This window comes from Dipodomys spectabilis, unplaced genomic scaffold (genome assembly GCF_019054845.1).
Source record: "Dipodomys spectabilis isolate Male_0828 unplaced genomic scaffold, ASM1905484v1 ptg000106l, whole genome shotgun sequence".
NCBI lineage: Eukaryota > Metazoa > Chordata > Mammalia > Rodentia > Heteromyidae > Dipodomys > Dipodomys spectabilis.
This window is the reverse complement of record NW_024870783.1, coordinates 268,230-289,188: the sequence shown is the minus strand read 5'-3', so window position 1 is coordinate 289,188 and position 20,959 is coordinate 268,230. Positions and strand designations below refer to the sequence as shown.

The following is a 20,959-nucleotide window of genomic DNA, read 5'->3' as shown; positions in this document are numbered from 1 at the left end:
GCTTTTTTCTTTTTGTATATGTGGTGCTGAGGAATCGAATTTAGGGCCTCAGGAACGCAAGGCAAGTGCTCTACCACTGAGCCACCCTCCCAGCCCAGACATTTCATTCTTATATTACCTGTTAGCTATAATATTACTTAAGACACAAAGAATTTGTTCAATAAATACTTCATGGTTTATCTGAAGTCTCCTGGCCTCTGTGCTACTATGATTTTTCTACTGTTCCATGATTGTAGATTGAATGAAGTCATATTGTCACTCAAACCTCATCTGCACTCATAGTTACATTGATCAAAATATCTTCCTCTTGGGCTGGGAAGGTGACTCAGTTGTAGAGCGCTTGCCTTGCATGTATGAGGCCCTGGGTTGGATTCCTCAGCACCACATAAGCAAAAAGAAAAAAGCCGGAAGTGGCGCTATGGCTCAAGTGATAGAGCGATAGCCTTGAGCTGAAGAGTTGAGGGACAGCGCCCAGGCCCAGAGTTCAGGCCCCATGACCGGAACCCCCCAAAAAAAATATCTTCCTCCTAGACAAACTCAGATGGTCTGCTCTGCAGTTCCCCAGACCAGTAAACCCTAAGGATAGCTCACACAGCCTAAAAGGAAGTTTTAGTTCAGGAATGTATCACTTTGGGAGGCTTATGTGTATCTTGAAGCAGTGATAAACTCCAACATCCCCAGGCTCTACCTTGCTGATGTCAGTGTTAAATCTGTGCTTGACCCACAGCCAGTGAATCTGTCGGGAACCACAGAAAATCAGTTAGAAATTGTGTATATCAGGAGTTGTGGAGACCGGCCTGGCTTCTGCAGGTAAAAATTCAGATAAGTGTCTCCATCGCTATGCAGGAGACTCTGACTAGACCTGTTGGCGATGGAGGCTGGATCTCCCAGCGTGACAGGCAGGGAGACTGGAGTCTGGTTTATCACATCTCCACTTGATCCTGAAATTAGAATAAGACAGAAGTGCAAGGTTATTCACAAGCATAGACATGTTGATATTAGTTGAATTTTGATATATTGCCTGTTTTCGTATTTCATAATGATTACTAATCTAAAAATATAAAAGATTATAAAGATATTTCTAAAATATAAAGAGGTCTCTAGGAGTCACTGACTATATTTTCATCTAGCAATCTTCACCCAAGCACAGTTTTAGCTCTTTCTGGAATGTTCTTCACTCTCTCACACCTAACTATCACTTTCCCAACATGGATAACAGGATCTTCACAGATAGGGCACAACTGGACCCTTAGATCTCACCTTTTCACCCACTTTCATTCCTTATCTCCCTTTGCCCTTACCAGGGATCCAGAGCATTAACAGCCCCAGGAGTGGATAGAAGGACTTCATTTTTAAGAGTTAAATGAGGAGTGTTGACAGGTCAAGGCAAGTCCTCCTTAGGGAGCAATATGCAAATCTCCAGGTGGGTGCAACAGCATAGGAAGAACCAAGGGGAAGGTAAAGCCTGCTCTTAGGAGAAAAGTGATACCAAATATGCTCTGTGTTTGGTGACAACCAATAAAATCCTTGATTCCTGCAGCACTGGGAAGAAAGGCCCCACTGTGAAGGAAGATAGGGTGTACATGGCTCTGACACCCTAAAACATCATCAGAGACCAAAGGTATGCACGTTCATGTCAAGGAGAGTCTGTAGGAAGGGAATGAGCACAATTCCCGGCTCGCCTTAAACTCGAGCAGAAGGGCTAGAGAAAAACACTGTACTCACCAGCAGCAGCAAGGATCCTCAAGGGAGATGAATAGTTTAGCTATATAAAGTGGCATCTTATGCCCATAGTTACTAAGTTATATGTTCAGGAATCTGAGCTACAAGTGTTAGAACTTCTGTTTCCAAAGGAAATTTAACATAAAGAATTGATAGGAAGAACAAAATTTTCTGCTATTAGTAGTGATCTAAATGCATTTATTTATAAGATTAAAGGACAATGCCCTCTTTCTGACAGAAGCATATAATTCCAGTATAGATAGATAGATAAATAGATAGATAGATAGATAGATATAGATGTATACAGATGTATGTATATATATATATATATATATATATATATCACATTTTCTTGATCCATTCATCTATTGAGGGGCATCAGTGTTGGTTCCATATCTTAGCTATGGTGAATAGTGTTGCAAGGAATACAGTTGTGCTGGTAACGTTAATGTGGCCTTGTTTGTGGTCACATGAGTAAATACCCAGAAGTGGGATTGCTGTATTGTAGGGAGTTCTATTTTTAATCTTTTGAGGAACCTCCATACTGCTTTCCATAGTGGTTGAATCACGTTATGTTCCCACCATCAGAGTAGTATCTGGCCTCATCCCTGCCAACATCTATTATTATTTGTTTTCTTAATAATGGCCATTGTAAATGGGGTGAGGTGGAATCTCAATGTGGTAGTGAATTTCATCTCTCTTATGACCAGAGATGTTGAACATTTCTTCAGGTGTCTATTGGCCATTCTTATTTGCTCTCCAAAATAGACTCTTAATTCTTTACCCAATGATTACTGGGCTGATTTTTCTTTGAGGATTTTTTTGGAGGGGTGTTTATTGAGCGTTAGGTATATTTTTTATATGAGGCCTTGTCTGTTGTATAGCTAGTGAATATCTTCTCCCAATCTGTGAGATTTCTATTTATCTTCCTGGCTATGGTGTTTGCCATGCAGAAGCTCTGCAGCTTAATATGATACCATTTATCCATCCATTTGATTCGTTGTGTTTCTGGATCTTTATTTAGAAAGTTTTCACCTGGGTAAAGGAGCCCTAGAAATTCCTTTGCAAGAAAATGTAAAGACTTAGGATAAACTATATTAAGTGAAATAAGCAGCCCCAAAGAAACATAGGCTCCATAATTTCTTTCATTTGTAATAATTAGTATATGTCTAGTATTGTCCTTGCAGAGGATCACAATAGATCAATAGCTACATACATACCACCATATAAAATAATGCTAAACCAAATGAACTTCAAGATATAGAAACAAGATGTCTTTTTTGTTGTCTTTATTGCGGTCTACAGACTGTATCAAGTTCCTTCTTTTTATTATATATTTTTTAAATTTCCCTTTGGCTTATCCCCTGTAGTCACTGTTTATATTCTGGAACCATGCATCTTTTATACACGTTTATATGACTTGAGAAGAGAAGGAGAATAACAAAATGGTGAAACAAGGACAAAGGGTGACCAATGCAACAGTGATACTCACAGGACACTATGCTGGAAATGAACTTTATAACTTCGGGGTGGGTGGGTTGGTTGGAGAGATAGTAGGAGATGAAAGAATGAATAACAATATTTGACAAGAAATGTTCTCATTACCCTACTTATGTAACTGTTTCCCTTCTGTACAGTACCTTTACAACAGAATGAAATTAAAAAGGATAAAAGAAAAATGTTATAAAGTTTTACTTCAAAGTGTGACTATATATTCAATGTAATGAGTAATCTTGCACACTGTATTTGCACAACAAATTGCTCACAGAATTTCTTAAATCTTCCCTCTAGAGAGTAAAGGGAGAAAGTGATCAAGATATATTCCACTTCTATACTGTTAGGTTTTTTAACCCTTTTTTAAACTATGTAAAGACAAATGTAGGTATATAATTCTGGTTATCTTAAATTAACATAAAATCTTTTAATGTCTCCATTCCCAATCTGAATTAACCAGTCTCTGCTTATTTGTCACAGAGAGTTCAGTCCCTACTTCTTGTCTCCAAGGATTCTACTCTGTCATGTGGCAGAATATCACATGTTAAGGAGGAACAGGTGGAGAAGGAAGTTGGTGCTGATGCTCCAGAAGACCCCACATGGTCATCTGAAGGGCCTCCTTGTAGGAAGTGATTAGATCATTGGAGTTCCTGTTCTCAGAAGGGCTATATCTCCTCTCATGGAGTGAGTCAGTTTTCACAGAAGTTGCTTGTTATAAACCATATATTTGGACCCTTCTAACTGCAGCTTGTTTTTATTTTTATTTATTTATTTATTTTGTTTGGTCGTGGGGCTTGAACTCTGGGCCTGGGCACTGTCCCTTATCTCTTCAGCTCAGGGAGAATGCTCTAGCACTTGAACTACAGTGTCACTTCCAGTTTTCATGTGGTTTATTGGAGGTAAGACTCTTAAGGTCTTTCCTGCCCGGGCTGGTTGGGAACCTTGATCCTCAGATCTCAGCTTCCTGAGTGGCTAGGATTACAGGCGTGAGCCACCAGTGCCCAGCTACTACTTGTTCTCTTTACATTAATACAGCATATTAGTTGACAAACAGAACAGGCCTCACCTGAGTAGAAGCAGATGAGACTATTTCATCTAGAATTTTCTATATTTAAAACCCAGTTAAAAACTGGAAGTGGCATTGTAGCTCAAGTGGTAGAGTGCTCGCCTTGAGCTGAAGAGCTGAAGGACAGCACCCAGGACCAGAGTTCAAGCCCCACGACCAACCAAAAACAAGACAAAACAAAACAAAAAATGCTTCTTAAGTAGAGCAAACAACAAAAGCCTGCAAGGGGAGAGTTTTGTGGGCTGTAGGCTCAGCTGAGTGGGGTCTCAGAAGATATGCTCTGCTCTGCATTCTGAGAGCCCATGGCAGCTGAATAAAATATGTTACAAATCAGACCATGGCTGTTACAGGGATTGCGTAAACTTGCTATTTTATGTATTGCTACTGGTTGTTTATATATATATGCATTTATACACACATAACACATATATATCTGTATATATAGATATAGATATAATAACTAATGGATGTGTCACTCAATGAACTAGAAATTTCCCATTTTAATCAAGAAATCTGCTTTATGTTTCAATACTTAATGATGATTTTTTTTCATAATCTAAAAACAAAATCTTTTCTAAAGCTCTATTGCCTTGCTTTTAAAACCTGGTTTGATATACATAAAATAGCTCTTTATTTTTGTGGCTGCAAATTGTTAGCACAATGTAAGTGAAACATGAGTATAGATAACTGATTTTTAAAGTCAGAAGAGTCGTTGTAAGGTGTGTGCTGCTTGGGATGAGCAGGAAGGCAGAGAGTTAGGGTGTGCAAATGCCTCCATGACATCTCTCCCAATACTTTCCAGTAACTTTAAAGTTTGCGTCTGTCTGAGAAGTTGTGTAGAGTAGAGGCAGTTGTGCAGGTAGAAGAGAAGCTGGGGCAGCCCAGCCTCTCACTTCTGCTTCTCTGGGAGGTTTTTGTTATGACTTGTGTCACTGTGGGGGGATAACTATCACTCTGTAGACAGAAATATGTTGCGGCATCTTCAGGCTGCAGGTTGCTGATGGCGAGAGTGAACTCTGTCCCAGATCCACTGCCACTGAACCTTGATGGAATTCCAGATTGCAAAGTAGTTGCATAACTGATCAGAAGCTTTGGAGCTTTCCCTGCTCTCTGCTGGTACCAATGTAAATAATTGCTAATGCCCTGACTGGCTCGGCAAGTAATCTTGACTCTGTCTCCCAGAGGTGATGACAGGGATGTTGGCTGGGTCAACTGGATGTCACATCTGGCACCTGACATTGGAAACATAAAAGCCATTAGCAGTTTAATTAATTCTGTTGTCCAAGTACTTCCATGAACAGCCAAGTAGCTCCGCTGAACACTCAGTGAATAATCCCCAGTATCATCTTTCCTTACCTGCAACCCAGAGCAGCAGGAGCCCCAGGAGCTGAGCAAAGGCCCTCATGTCCATGCTGTTTGCTGACTGGAACTTCTCCTGCACAGAGTGTGAGCAGCCTATGAAGAAGTTCCCAGTGTAGTGGGCTGTGCTCGAGGCACATGCAAATCAACATGGCTTGGGGAATGGGAGTCAGAGCTTCAGCTGGCAGATCTCCGTGACAAAGCACACACCTGAAGAACCCAGATGTCCAATGCGCTTGTAGATAAGGTGTTTCTAGAGACAAGAAAACATTATGATTCTGTTGGCCTGTGATAAGAATAGATTTTTTTCCCCCAGAGCTGAGGACTGAACTGAGGACCTTGCACTTTCCAGGTAAGCACTCTTCCACTGAGCTCAATTCCCAACCCCAAATAGAATTTTTAACATTTTCAACTTATCCATGACTTGCTATGATTTTCTTCATTTAAATCAGTCACTCAAAGACAAACATTTCCAAGGGAAATTAATTTTAGAATGTCCCTAACTCTGGTATCAGTGGAGTTTGTGATACAGAATTCTTAATTGTTTGCCTGAACCTTGTTAAATGGTTTAATAATAAACATTAGTACACAGACATGTGTTATAAAAGAGATAATATATGTGTAGGTAGAAAGACAGATAGATGCATTGATAGAAAGAGAGAAATGAACAGTTTTCAAAGTTTTTAATGGAAGGTAGCTCTGAAATATGTACAATAAAGTGTCATGATCAGAGGTATATGGACAATCCGTTGGTGCATTTATTGGTGTCCTGTGAACTCATATACATGACTGGATTGCTTCCCTTCTGAATGTTCTTCCCTATCACCTCCCTCTAGAACAGTTCACCTCAGGTATTTCTTCTTTAGTTTTAGGAAAATACCTGGAATCATATCTAGCTTTGTGGGTATTATGCATGTATGTGCCAGATATTTCTGAACTTTTAGAGGTCATTTGTTTCATCTGTTAATGGAAACTCTTCTTTCTCAGAAGCTGAGTTGTTCTGTAGACTGAGGACTCAACTCTACTTTAACTTCATTTTGCTCCTTAAGCTGCATAGTCCTTCAAGTTACATGTCTTTTAGGTCCTAAGTCAAGCAGTTTTTTGTGTACTAGGCATAGTGCTTGACTTAGTCCCTGAGCTTTTGTGCTCAATGGTGGTAGTGTGTCAAATGAGTCACAGCTTCACTTCCAACCTTTTGGTGTTTAACTGGTGACAGAGACTCATTGTCTTTATGTCCAATGTGACTTCCAACCCTAATCATCAGATCTCAGCCTCCTCTTTAGCTAGTATTATATGCATGACCACCAATAAAGCAGTTTTCACAAGTTGTATTTAGGAGCTGTGATTCATATAGGTACAGAAATGACAAATTGCAATGAGGTCAAGGGTGGAGTTGAGAAACTGGAGCCACCCAGTTACCAAAGAACAGCTTTAACCTGGGGATTCACAGTGAAGCCAAAGTGTAGTGAAGAAGGCCTCCACATAGAGATTAGCATGTGGACATACTTCATCCCATTGTGTAGATTTGACAATCTAAACAATCATACCGGTGTTAGATGAACAGGGTGATCACATGGTATTTACCACTGGCAGTCCGAGAAGATGATGTGTAAAGATAACACTGCTCTTTCAAAACTAATAGACCATGAGTAACTCATTACCCAATCAGTGTTTACTTCAGTACCATTTACTACCAGAACTTCATCTGAGTCTTGATTTGATGACCTACATCTTTTTAAATATTAATGTTCTCTGCACCACATGCTCACATAATTCTTCTACAATGCTCTTTTCCCCTAATTTTCATGATGATTTATAAGCTTCCCTAAAAGATATGCCAACCTCCTTTACTGTTCTGAAATATCACTTCTATCACATGGTCCCATGAATAACTCCTACTGCCCTTGCTGGGAGAGATCTGGTGTCTCTTACCTGCACTGCAGGACAAAGCTGGTACTAAAGAAAACCAGGAGAAGGCCTCTGGCTGTGATAGTTGTGAAGGCAATCTGGTAAATTCAAGGAGCCATAATAATAGGATGAGGAAGACTGACCCGAAATGTATCTATTTGAGCGTGGTTAAAATCAGCCAGGCTCTGGGAATAACACATTACATTCTCCAGATCCACACTCCAGGGCTGCCTTCAGCATGTGTGGACATGTGGCATGGGACTTGTGAATTTGAAATCTGCACAGACTTCAGGTACTGAAATACATGGAAGACTTGGAATACTAGGCTCATATCAGAGCTGCCAGTAGGCATACACTGCCATGAGGTGTGAGGAATGTAGCCACCAGGCTGAGAGATGAGGCTGAAAACCAAGGAAAGAGATGAAGACCAAGGAAGACATAAGAAAACATTTCTGAGGATCTTCCTGGAAGAAGAAAGAGCATACAGGAAAGAAAGGTGTTAATGGTCTGGGCCATGACCTGAGTGAGGCCTGGGTCCAAAGAAAAAGTCTATTCCTCTCAGAATAGAGAGTAGCACTTCACAAATGAATGTAGAATTTATATATCTATTGTTCATATGTAGTAAATTACCTATAAAACTAAAGCATTAATTAATATAATTCTAATTGTCTACCTCAGCATTTTAAATTGTGACACTGAGAAAGAATGCTAGGACAATGAGCAGTTATATTTCTAGCCTGACATCATGAAGCTCAGGACACCATCTGTGCCTTTAAGGACAATCAGTAGCCTGTTCACTGCAGAGGACTCTTGGGAACTGCTGGGGACAGCACTGACATTGCAGCCCCCTCTCACCTCCCACAGCTGGACAGGGTGTGTGTACATGTTCCCTTCAGGGCTGTATATCTGCAGGGTCCACCCTCCTCCCCTCACCTTTCTGACCTGTCCTTAATTACTTCACTACAAGAAACCCTGTGCATCATCCTTGTCAGCTTTGATTACAGTTTACAAGATGAACATGGGGAGACACAATTCCCTCTGTAAACATGGTCCCACATGCCATGTGTGCCAAGAAAGCCTGAGATGAACTCCCTGGCTTCAAGCTCCTATGGACAAGGTTAGGTTTCAGGTTTTTCTTTGTGAGATTTGTTTGCCATCTAGTGGCCTTTTTATGACATAGCAGTAGACAAGATTTTCATTAGGAGATTTACGGTTCTTGGTTAATAGTTGTGCGGATTCCCAGGAGTTTTATATGTATAATCATGGAAATTCCATGATTATTTTATTGTTGGATAAATTGTAATTGTCATATCTTAACAACACGAGGTTAGTTTGTGATGAGAATCCCTACCTGAATGCAGCTTATTTTGAAAAAATCACCACCTCCTTTCTATTGCTATACTCTTCCTCTCCCACTCCCACCATTTTTCATACTGTGTAAAGGAACTTCATAACTCAAATGCACACGTGAGTATATATATATATATATATATATATGTATATATATATATATATATATACATGTATATCTATTTATTTATATACCAATTCATCTTCTACACTTAGTGTGCTTTTGTCCCTTTCTTTCACCCTTACCTGTCTCCCTTCAGATATTTTCCATTTTGGCATTCATGTTTTATTATTATTATTATTATTATCAATGCCATCATCACCATCACCACCATCATCGCTACCATCATTTAAGTCTGGGTTCCACAAGTAAGTAGGACCGAACACTATTTTGCTTTTGCATCCTGACCTATGTCACTCAATATGAAGATCTAGTTCCTTCATTTCCTTGCAATTTACATGATTTCATTGTTCTTCTCCCTCTGTCCTTACCAGTGAGCCAGAGCATTAGTAGCCCAGGAGCTTACTAAAAGAATTCTTTTTTAAGAGTCCTGATAGGACAAGACAAGGGCAAGCTGAGCCTTCATCTCAGACTCAAAAGGGAAAGTCCTCCTTAGGGAGCACTATGCAAATTAGCAGGTGGGTGCAGCAGTGTAAAGGGAGCACAAGGCGGGCAAAGGCCTCTTGTGTGACAAACTGCAAATTATATCCACCTGGATACCATATTTCAGAGGCTCAGAAGTAAAGATCTGTGTTTTTTATAAGACACCAGAAGCATTATCTGGTTGGTGCTCCTGAGGCTGATGGAAGACAGACAGACAATATTGAGATGGTTGTCAATGACCCCCTCTACCAAATCTCCCAGTGACCTTCAGAGCCTGGCTGTGGCTGAGATGCACTGTAAGTAGGCCGAGCCACCAGAAGGGGCAGCTGGCACAGCCCAGCCTCTCATATTTGCATCCCCCAGGGAGGTTTATATTTGGTCTTGTATCACCATAGGAGTTGAACTATTGATTACTCATTTGACAGTAGCAAGTTGCAATATCTTCAGACTGCAGGCTGCTGATAGTGAAAGTAGACTCTCTTCCCCATCCATTGCCACTGGATGTCACCCTAGAGTGTAAATTGGATGACCAATAAATCAAGAGTTTCGGAGCATCGCCTTGTTTCTGGTGATGCCACTGTGAATCATCACTAATCCCTGATTGGATCTGCAAGTGATGGAGACTGTCTCCTACAGATGCACACAGAGAGGATGGACACTGGAAAATGGGGATGTCACATCTGGCCCCTAATATTGAAAACAGACACCAAATATCCACAGAATCAATTATGTTCTGGGAGTTTACATGAGGAGTGAGGCATCACTGTTAACCCTGGGCTCAATAAATTCCTAGTCTTGTCCTTCTTTATTTTGAGTCAGAGCAGAAGGAACCCCTTGGTTGAACAGGGGTGCTCACTCATCCTGTGTGCTGACTGGGACTGACTTATGCACAGAGTGTGAGCAGACCATGGAGAAGGGTCCAGGAAATTGGCTGTGCTGGAGCACATGTAAATCCTCAGGAGCTGGGCACAGCTGCAGGACCTGGGCACAATCCCTGAGCTTTCTTGCTTGAGGCCCATGACCTAGGCGTTCTAATATTTGATTCAAAGGAGTGGAGAGTGTGGACATCCTTGTTTCATTCCTGAATTTAAAGGAAATGTCTTTAACTTTTTGCCATTTAGTATAATGCTGGCTGTATGTTTATCATATACAGCATTTATTGTATTGAGGAATGTTCCATAGATTCCTAATTTTTCCAGAGCTTTCATCATAAAGGGCTGTTGGATCTTGTCAAATACTTTCTCTGTATCTATTGAGATAATTGTGTGGTACTTATCCTTGCTCTTGTTGAGTTTTATTAATTGATTTGCATATATTGAACCAGCTTTCCATCCCTGAAATGAATCCTGTTGATCGTGGACTATGATTTTTTTGATGATTTGTTGAAGTCAATTGACCAAGATTTTGTTGAGAAGATTTGCGACCATATTCATCAAAGAAATGGCTCTATAGTTCTCTTTCTTTGCTGAGTCCCTATCTTGTTTTGGATGAGGGTTATGCTGCCTTCATAAAAAGAATGTGATAGTGAATTTTTGCTTTCAATATCATTGAAAAAAATACTGAGATTCCACCTCACCCCAGTTAGAATAGCTATAATCAAGAAATCTAGTAACAACTAATGCTGGAGGGGATGTAGACAGAAGGGAACCCTCCTGTTGGTAGGAGTGTAAACTTGTTCAACCACTTTGGAAAGTAGTATGGAGGTTCCTCAAAAGACTCCACATAGAGCTCCCATGTGACCCAGCAATCCCACTTTTGAGCATTTACCCAAACAATCACAAACAAGGTCATACCAAAGCCATCATAACAACCATGTTTATCGCAGCATTATTTACCATAGTTAGGATATGGAACCAATCCTGATGCCCCTGAATAGATGCATGAATCAAGAAAATGTGGTACTTGGGGGCTGGGAAGGTGGCTCAGTGGTAGAGTGCTTGCTTTGCATGCCTGAGGCCCTGGGTTCAATTCCCCAACACCACATAAGCAAAAAGAAAAAATCCAGAAGTGGCGCTGTGGCTCAAGTGGTAGAGCGCTAACCTTGGAAGAGCTGAGGGACAGTGCCCAGGCCCAGAGTTCAGGCTCTATGACCATAACCCCCCAAAAAAGAAAATGTGGTACATATATACAATGAAATTCTATGCCTCCATCAGAAAGAATGTCATTGCCCCACTTGTTAGGAAATGGAAAGTCTTGGAAAAAATTATATTTAAGTGAAGTAATCCAGCCCCAAATAAACATAGGTGTCAGGGCATGTGGAGGGCTTAAGTGGTAAAGGAAAATCTATCACTATTCAGGCATGACATGGAAAAAATGGGGAGAACCACTGGTTCATGCTGAGTGAGTTGTTTTTTTTTAAATTGTGAAAAAATCAAACAGAGGGTTTACAATTACATGGGCAAGATAATGAGTACATTTCTTATCAAGCATTGTAGCCTCCTGCTTTGCTTACCCTACCATCCCTTCCCATCTCCCCTACCATCCCAATCCTCCCCGCTCCTCGCCCTGTGCCAAAGTTGTGAAGTTCATTTTTCAACATAAGGTCTTGCACATCTCATTGTTGCAATGTATCCACTGTATCCCTATTAAACAATTGTTTTTTCCTTTCCCCTCCACAAATTATATCAACATCAAATAGAGTGAAAACAGGGGTTATAACATGAGGGAGGGACTACAAAGGAACAAAGAAACATCTTATAAATATGTTAGAAACAATAGCAAGACAGAAAAATGAAACATTTGAGTCCTTATCTTGGGGTCCATTTTGCCTAACATCAACTTATCTGACCATTTCTGCTTGTCTCAGACATATACTAGTTATTTCAAATAAGGGAACCCATGGGACCGATGTTTCTTTGGGCCTGGCTTACTTCACTTAATATATTTTTTCCAAGACTTTCCATATCCTAACAAATGGAGCAAGGTCATTCTTTTTGATGGAGGCATAGAATTCCATTGTGTATATAGACCACATTTTCTTGATTCATTCATCTACTGAGGGGCATCTGTGTTGGTTCCATATCTTAGCTATGGTAAATAATGCTGCAATCAACATAGTTGTGCTGGTAGCTTTAGTGTGGTCTTGTTTGTAAACATTTGGGAAAATGCCCAAAAGTGGGATTGCTGGGTCATAGGGGAGCTCTATGTGGAATCTTTTGAGGGACGTCCATACTACTTTCCAAAGTGGTTGAACAAGTTTACACTCCCACCAACAATGAAGTAAGGTTCCATTCTGTCCTCATCACCTCCAACATCTGTTGTTTTTAAAATTCTTGATTTTAGCCATTCTAACTGGAGTGAGGTGGTATCTTAATGTCGTTTTGATTTGCATTTCTTTTATGGCTAGGGAGGTTGAGCATTTCTTCATGTGTCTATTGGCCATCCTTCTTTCCTCTTCAGAGAAGTTTCTCTTTAAGTCTTTAGCCCACTTATTTATTGGGCAGTTGTTTCTTTGAGGATTTGTTGTTGGGGGACTTAATTTTTTGAGTTCCAGGTATATTTTAGATATGAGACCCTTGTCCATTGTATGGCTAGTAAAGATCTTCTCCCATTCTGTGGGCTCATATTAAGTGAAGTAAGCCAGCCCAAAGAAACATAGGTCCCATGGTTTCCCTTATTTGCAATATCTAGTATATGTCTGAGTCAAGCAGAAAAGGTCAGATAAGGTGATGTTAGGGAAATGAACCCTAAGATATGTATTCAAATTTTTTTTTTTTCTTTCATGCAATTGTTTCTAACACATTTATAAGATTATTTCTTTGTTGCTTTGTATGTCCCTCCCCCACAGTATAACCCCTGCTTTCACTGTGTTTAATGTCGGTATATTTTGTGGAGGGGAGGGGGGAAAAGCAAATCGTTTAAAAGGGGATACATGTGGACCCATTGCAACAATGAGATTTGCAAGTCTTTCTCTCAAATAATGAACTTTACAACTTTGGTGGGGGGCACGGAGGAGGATGGGAAGGGGAAACAAAGGAGGAGGCTACAATGCTTGATAACTGATGTACTCATTATCTTGCCCATGTAATTGCAACCCCTCTGTACAGTATTTTCACCATAAAAAATAAAAAAACTTATTAGAAATAAAATACAACACTTAATTTGAAATATGAAAAAAATAAAAGAGTGGAGTTGTACATGGAGCCTGTAGGGGGAAACCTTGCTATATACACAGTTGCCTCCTGCAGAGAAGAGCTGCCACTCTCTTCCTGCTCCAAGAATATGGCAACCAGATACCAGTGTTCTGAACCCACCTCCTGGCCTGTAGCTCTCGTGCCTTATTCACACCCACATTTCATCCTTCTGGGGCTAAATCGATGAGTTTGGGATATTATTCTACACATCATGCGTAGAAACTTAGTTTCCCTCACTTATACACCCTCTTTAAAGAAATCTACCTCACCATATTGTTATCTTACAAATTGCCAAAGTTTCTACTACAAATAATAGCTATCCCTCGCAACCCAGAGATGGTGATGCCAAATGCTCTCAGTACAGCATCCATCTTATATCATTGGTCAAAGTTAGTTAAAACATGTTATAAAGATGTGTACTTAACTTTTAATTGCTGTGACAAGACCTTAATAAAAACAACCTGAAGGGAAGAATTCATTATTTCAATCTTAGATTAGAAATTTTACTCTGCCATGTGAGCAGAGTACAGTGGATCTTACATCATATCACCCAAGAAGCAGAGTTTATGTTCTCCTTCCTCCTCCTTGCTGTTTTATTGCACAAGAGACTGCATCCTATTGAAAGGAGCTGTGGACTATGAGGTGGATCTTCCTCTCACAGTCAATTCTCTCTAGAGTGTTTCTCACAGACAGGTTCAGAATTTCACTTTCTTAATCTGCAAGCAATCCTACCCATTTGACAATGCAGAAGAACTACTATAAAGGGTCTTCCAAAGTATTTGTTTTCTTGAAACTTTCATGAAAGTGCTAAGTGTAGAAATAAGATTATTTAGCAATATATATGTTTCCTCAGAAGTCTCCATGCTCTACATTCTTACATTTCTGTCTTTAGGACAGGCTCTGGACAAACTAAGCTATGTTTCATCAGATGGCTCATAATTTGTGTTTGTGTATGTGTGTTTATGTGTGTGTATCTGCACATGATGCATCTTTCTCTTGATATTTATAAATATACACACATATATATGTATGTATGCAGCAATAAATAAATCTAGATGCATATTTTAAAACCTATAGTCCATAGGGATATATGACACTCATTTTTTAACTGTAAACTTAATGATATTTGAAAAGTCTTTACTGTACATATAAAGTCACATTTTATCGCTCATTTATATATTACTATACATTACTCTATATTACATTATATAATTCTGTAATATTGGTAAAAGTACTAACTATACCTTGGATGTTACCATAAATGAACTAAAATGTATTCTATTCATTCATATATTTTGTAGATTTTTTTATTTCTCCTGTTTCTGATTGTTTTGTAAATATCTAAAGTGAAGCAATTGATTTTTAACGAAAATAGTGTGCAATGAACCACTCTAAAAATTTTTGGCATATAACCCAATTACTTATATTCATCAGCAATTCATACTTTTTTTGGTCACTCATGGAGCTTGAACTCAGGACTAGCACTCTCCACTTTAAGCCACATGTCCACTTCTGTTTTTTCAGTGATAATTGGAGGTAAGAGTCTCATGGACTTTCCTGCTGACATCCTCAGACGTCAGCCTTCTGAGTAGCTAAGATTTACAGGCATGAGCCACCGGCTCAAGAGTATTCACACTCTTAATGACTGTTGATCTGACTGGAGCTCTTGTATTGCAGGTCACTCAGCTTGCCTCTGACATGGATTTTGTTTGATCTTCCTCAGTGGCCAAAGAGTTACTTTTAAAGTCATAAGCAACATCTAGAGATCAAGGTACATAGAGAAATTCAGGTCACAAAATGCCCAACACAGAAACACATTTGAAAAGGTCTTGTAGTCCAAAGCCTTGAGCTTGCTAAGCAATTGTTTTATTTCAATTTTATTTCATTTTATTTTAAAGATGCTATACAGAGGTACAGTTATGAATAAGGTGATGAGTACATTACTTGTCCATCATTGTTACCCATTCCCTTGTGGTTGTCCTACAATCCCTTCCCTCCCCAACCTCCCACACTCCATGAGCCATACACCTAGCCTTTCTGGTTTAGTTTTGTCTATCAGATAGAGGTAAGACCATGTTCTATCTGTACCTCCCTTGTAGCCATAAGTATAAGGGGGTATAGCACAATGCCTAGATTCCTTTCAGATTGCTTTGTGATAATGATTTGCCAGTCTAGCTTCAACTGCAGTCTACTTATTTCCTTCTGTGACTTTTATGCAAAATGCTTAGTAATTGTTTAATCTTCATATATACTCAAGTTTCTAAAACTATTATTATTTTGAGGCCTGAGATCATGGTATTGATAAGGAGTTGTGCGTATCTAAATAATTTTTTCCAAGATCTTCTTAGCCAAAATAAGCATGTGCTAAAGCCTAGTTTCTGAAGCTTTGTATGGATCCTTGTTACCTGATTAAAGTAGAGATTGCTAGTCAGAATATATAGGTGAATTCCTAATATTTGTATGTCTGAACCCAAGTACCTGACAGGAACAACCTAAGGGAAGAAAGACAGTATTCATTTGGGCTCATTGTGTCAGAGATTTCAGTTCACCATCCTTAGCTTCCTTGGCCTATGGAGAGGCAGAACATCATGATGTTGGACCATATAGTAGAGGCTACTCAACTCATGGCAAACACGAATTCAAAATTATATAGGAAGAGGTAAGGGCAAGATTTAGGCCCAAGGACAGTCCCACAAATGTATTTCCTCCAACTAGGTGCTTTTACCACCTCCCAGTAACTCCACCCCATTGTTAACCCATCAAATGATGAATAAACACAGAATCCAGGAATGTGAAGAAAGCATAGAGGACAGACCTAACTGAGAGAGCCCAGTTCTTTGCTACTTTTCCACAGAATGTTGATCAATGTGAATGAGAGAAAGCATGAGTTTGGCTGAGGAAAGAAAAGCTGATTGGCTGAGGGAAAATTCCCTGTTTGCTCCTTTGTACCATCTGACTGTACAGGTGGAAGAATTAGTATCCCCCGTATTCTTGTTTCACTTCAGATTTGAAGACCCGGAAAATTGTTCTTATTTGCCTCCAATGATAAGATACATTGGATAAAAATTATAATTAGCAACAATAGCCTTGGAAAAAGTTGTACTAATTAAAGCAAGCCTGACACCTAGTAATATAGGATGTGCCTATAAATCTACAAGTAAACACAATGGATACTAAAAGACAAATCATTACATATAGACATAATTTAACAATAGTCTAAATATTCACACAATGAAAACAAAGGAGTATGTTCTTAGGAACAGAACACAAGGGTTCAATAGCTGTGTGCATATGACCATATAAATGATGCTTATCAAAATGAGCTTCAAGACATGTGCTGTTTCCAGTTCTCTCTCTTTTTTCTTCTCTTTTTTCTTTTTTTAATTGTAAAAACACAATTGTAAAAATTGTAAAAATACAATTGTAAAAATATAGAGGGGTTGCAATTACATGAACAAGGTAATGAGTATATTTCTTATTGTCTCCTCCTTTGTTTCCCTTTACCATCTCTATGTAGGACAAAAATCAGCATCACATCACCTGGGTTATTATTCTGAGTTCAGAGACACAGAGAGGAAGAGAGTGAGGGCAGAGATAAAAAGTGCTCCCAGGAATCTAAGAACAAAAGAAAGCACCGAACTGATGGATCAAAAAGGACACTATATAAAGAGCAGTGTCTTGGTTCAAGTTTCCATCTTCTATTTCAATTAGGCCCTCAGAATGTAACAACAATAATCAGAGCTTCATGCCACACAGTCCCATTTTGACAACCCAGTAAGTATACGTTGCCACTTTGATATCTTCCTTTGATAACCAGAAATTAAATCTCTGGCATAGCTCTCCTTCAGACATTCTGACAGAAAGGACAATTCAAGCATCAATTTTGTCCTTTGTCTCATCATTTCGTTGTTCCCTTTTCCTTCCTTAATTCAGATAAATGTATATATAGTACACAGGGTACCAAAATAAAATAGAGCCAACAAGGTATAAACCATAAGTGAAAATAGAAAAAAAAATGAGATGTACAAGTCGTTTTGTGGAAAAACGAACTTTACAACTTTGGTGGGGGGTGGTTGAGAATCGGGTGGGGGGGGGGGAGAGCAGGGAGTATGGGAAGGGATGGGAAGGGGAAACAAAGAGGAGGCAACAATGCTCGATAAGAAATGCACTCGTTATCTAGAACATGTAATTGTAACTCCTTTGTACAGTATTCTCACAATAAAAATAAATAAATAAAAGAAATAAAAAGAGATAATGCAACAGTGATACTCACAAAACAATATGTTGGAAATGAACCTTTCAACTTGGTGGGGTGTGATGAGGGAGGGAAAGTGGGAGGAAATTGGGGGAGAGTGTAACAATATTCAACAAGAAATGTACTCACTACCTTACATATGTAACTGTATCCTCATTGTACCTAATCTTGACAATAAAATTGAATTTTGAAAAAGAATCAACTTTCCTTGGAGGGACAGGAGAGAATGATATTATTTTACTCAAATCTGACTTGTTGAATGGTAATTTCTTATCTTACTAGTTAAAGATAATAAAGATGTAATTAAAACGGAATCATCTTTTTCAATTTATATTACCCTCATGACCACAAAAGTTTTAAACTAAAATTCAATGCTTAAATTTTATAGGCTCTGTGGCTCTCTTCCTCAGATCTATCCTCTTGACCATCATTCCATGACAGGTTATCCATTCCCCAGATCCACAGGGGTCCAACCCTGCTGCTTTTAGGAAGGTGGATGGATTCTGAATATGTGAACAGACAGTCCACACAAGAGTTGTTTTGTGATTTGTGTGGAGAAATGTGAGATGAAGGGTCGAAGTGATCTGCTGACGATCAGTACAAGATCAGGACTAACTATTGCTAAATCAAGCAGAAGAATTGAAGGAGCCTAACTTCAAAAACAGAGCTCCCAGACAATTAAATTTGTGCCCTAAAAAATCTCAATATTGTTGAATTACATGGGTGTCTGGATTAACTAAAACACAAGACACTTGAGTGGAAAAATCAATACAAAACATTGCCTTTTAAAATGAAACAGCTGGGCACCAGTGACTCAGTCTTGTAATCCTAGCTACTCAGGAGGCTTAAATCTGAGGGTCGCAATTCAAAGCCAGCTGAAGCAGAAAAGTCCATGAGAGTCTTATCTCCAATTAACCACCAGAAAACCAGAAGTGGCACTGTGGCTCAAGTGGTGAGTGGTAGCCTTGACATGAATATTTCAGGGACAGTTTCCAGTATCCAGTGTCCAGAATTCAAGCCCCATGAAATACATACACACACACACACACACACACACACACACACACACACACACACACACATATATGTATACACAATATGCATAAAGAATCAAGAAATCCTATAGTCTGCAGCATGATGGATAGAAGTAGAAAACACCTTGTTAAACAAAGTACTAAAAACATAGAGCATCATCTATACTGCTTCTCACTCAAGCAGACTTCAAAAAAATAAAATGCAATAGTGATACTATGGGGCTGACAAGGGCAAAGGATCAGAGCGCAGGAGGTTGAACACAGAAGAAAGATGGAAGACTATGATCAACGCACATAATACACATACACTGAGAAACCCAGAATCCCATTAATATTTACAGATATGTACATTAGTAAAAAATAGGCTATCATAAAATAAAGGAATAAAATCTGAAGCAATGAATCCATTCTTTGTATTAGAAGCAATTCCTGCTTAAATTACCGTTATTTATTTTATTATTGCATAAATATCAACTGATGCCACAATTCAGACTCTCGAAGTATTAACTGGCTTTTTCTGACAACATTCTGAGCAGGTGGAGGCAGCAGGAGGAGCAGCTGGGGCAGCCCAGACTCACACTTCAGCTTCCCTGGGAGGTTTTTGTTATGCTTTGTATCACTGTGGGAGACAAACTGCTATACTGTTGACAGTAATAAGTGGCAACATCTTCAGGTTCCAGGCCACTGATCCTGAGAGTGAACTCTGTCCCAGATTGACTCCCACTCCCACTAAACCTTGATGGAACTCCGGTCGCCAAACTATCTGCATCAAAGATCAAGGGTTTAGGAGCTTTTCCTGGTTGCTGCTGGTACCAGGCTAAAACATACCCAATGTCCTCACTGGCCCTGCAGGTGATGGTGGCAGTGTCTCCTAGAGACACAGACAGTGAAGATGGAGACTGGGTCATCTGGATGTCACACTTGACACCTGGAAGCAGAAACATGAAAATAAATATCCACATTAATTATCAAGTTATAAGGAGGCATCCCTGAAGAGTAAGCATCCTGGATCACACTGAGCTGTGTTAATCCCTAGCATTGTCCTTCTTTACCTGGGAGCCAGAGCAGCAGGATCCCCAGGAGCTGAGCAGGGGTCCTCATGTCCATGCTGTGTGCTGACTTGGACTGACTACTGCCTAATGTGAGCAGCCTATGAAGAAGTCCTGAGCACACTGGGCTGTGCTGTTGGTGCATGCAAATCAGCAGCAGAGTTATACACAGCTGTGCAGCTGCCTCATCTCAGAAACTCTGCACATTCTGAGTCTCAAGGGAACTAGGTCGGGCAACAGAATAAGTTTTAAACACAGAAGAGAATCTCCAAGTTGCTTTCCTGTGATGTGCTCACAACAATGGTAGCTTTGAGGATCAAAGCTTCTTTTCTTCTTATTTCTTTAACTGAGTCAAGACTTGTTCACTGGACTATTAGATCCAGGAGTTCACAAACAAATTTTGCACAACACAAATTTAGCATTTCTTTATTATTATGCTGGACAGAAAGTTTTACAGTAGCTCTGATTCACTGATAATCTATATGTGTCAACTTATCAGCACTGCTGTCCTGTAATGAATTCAATCCATGGAGGTGGAATAACTGTAGTTGTTGTGTTGTTAAGAAAATGCCTGGACTTCTGTACTGTGCTGTTCAGGCTTATTATCTCCTCCATCTCTGAGTTTTTGTCCCAGGTGATCAATACAAGCATGACCTTTCACAACCTTTCTCCCTATATATCTGAACAGCCTTTATAATTTTTACTGACCTAGAATTGTGTATCATTTTATATATCCATGCTGAAGGTTCTCATATTATTCCTTCTGGCTTTTAATCATCTTCACCACAACTACTATGTTCAGAAGCAGAGATAGATTATCTTGAAAGCTAGGATAAACTCAGGTTATCTTGAAGCCTATTTTGTGGCCTAAACCTACATATGTCTCCTCTGTTCAGTGGACTCTTCTAGTTCCTGAGAGAACACTGTGCTGCACACCTTGGTAAAGATATTGGGCCAAAGCAGGGTGAGTATGTTGTAATCTCTG

At 39.5% G+C, this 20,959-nt stretch overlaps 1 gene segment (V, D, J or C); it reads right to left on the bottom strand.

Moving 5' to 3' along the window:
• Positions 1 to 756: 756 nt before the first annotated feature.
• On the bottom strand, positions 757 to 20,083 carry LOC122114175. The segment is given in 4 exon segments: positions 757 to 941; positions 5,176 to 5,324; positions 19,661 to 19,853; positions 19,978 to 20,083. Coding segments are annotated over 4 exon segments (582 nt in total).
• Between the last annotated feature and the right edge of the window lie 876 nt (positions 20,084 to 20,959).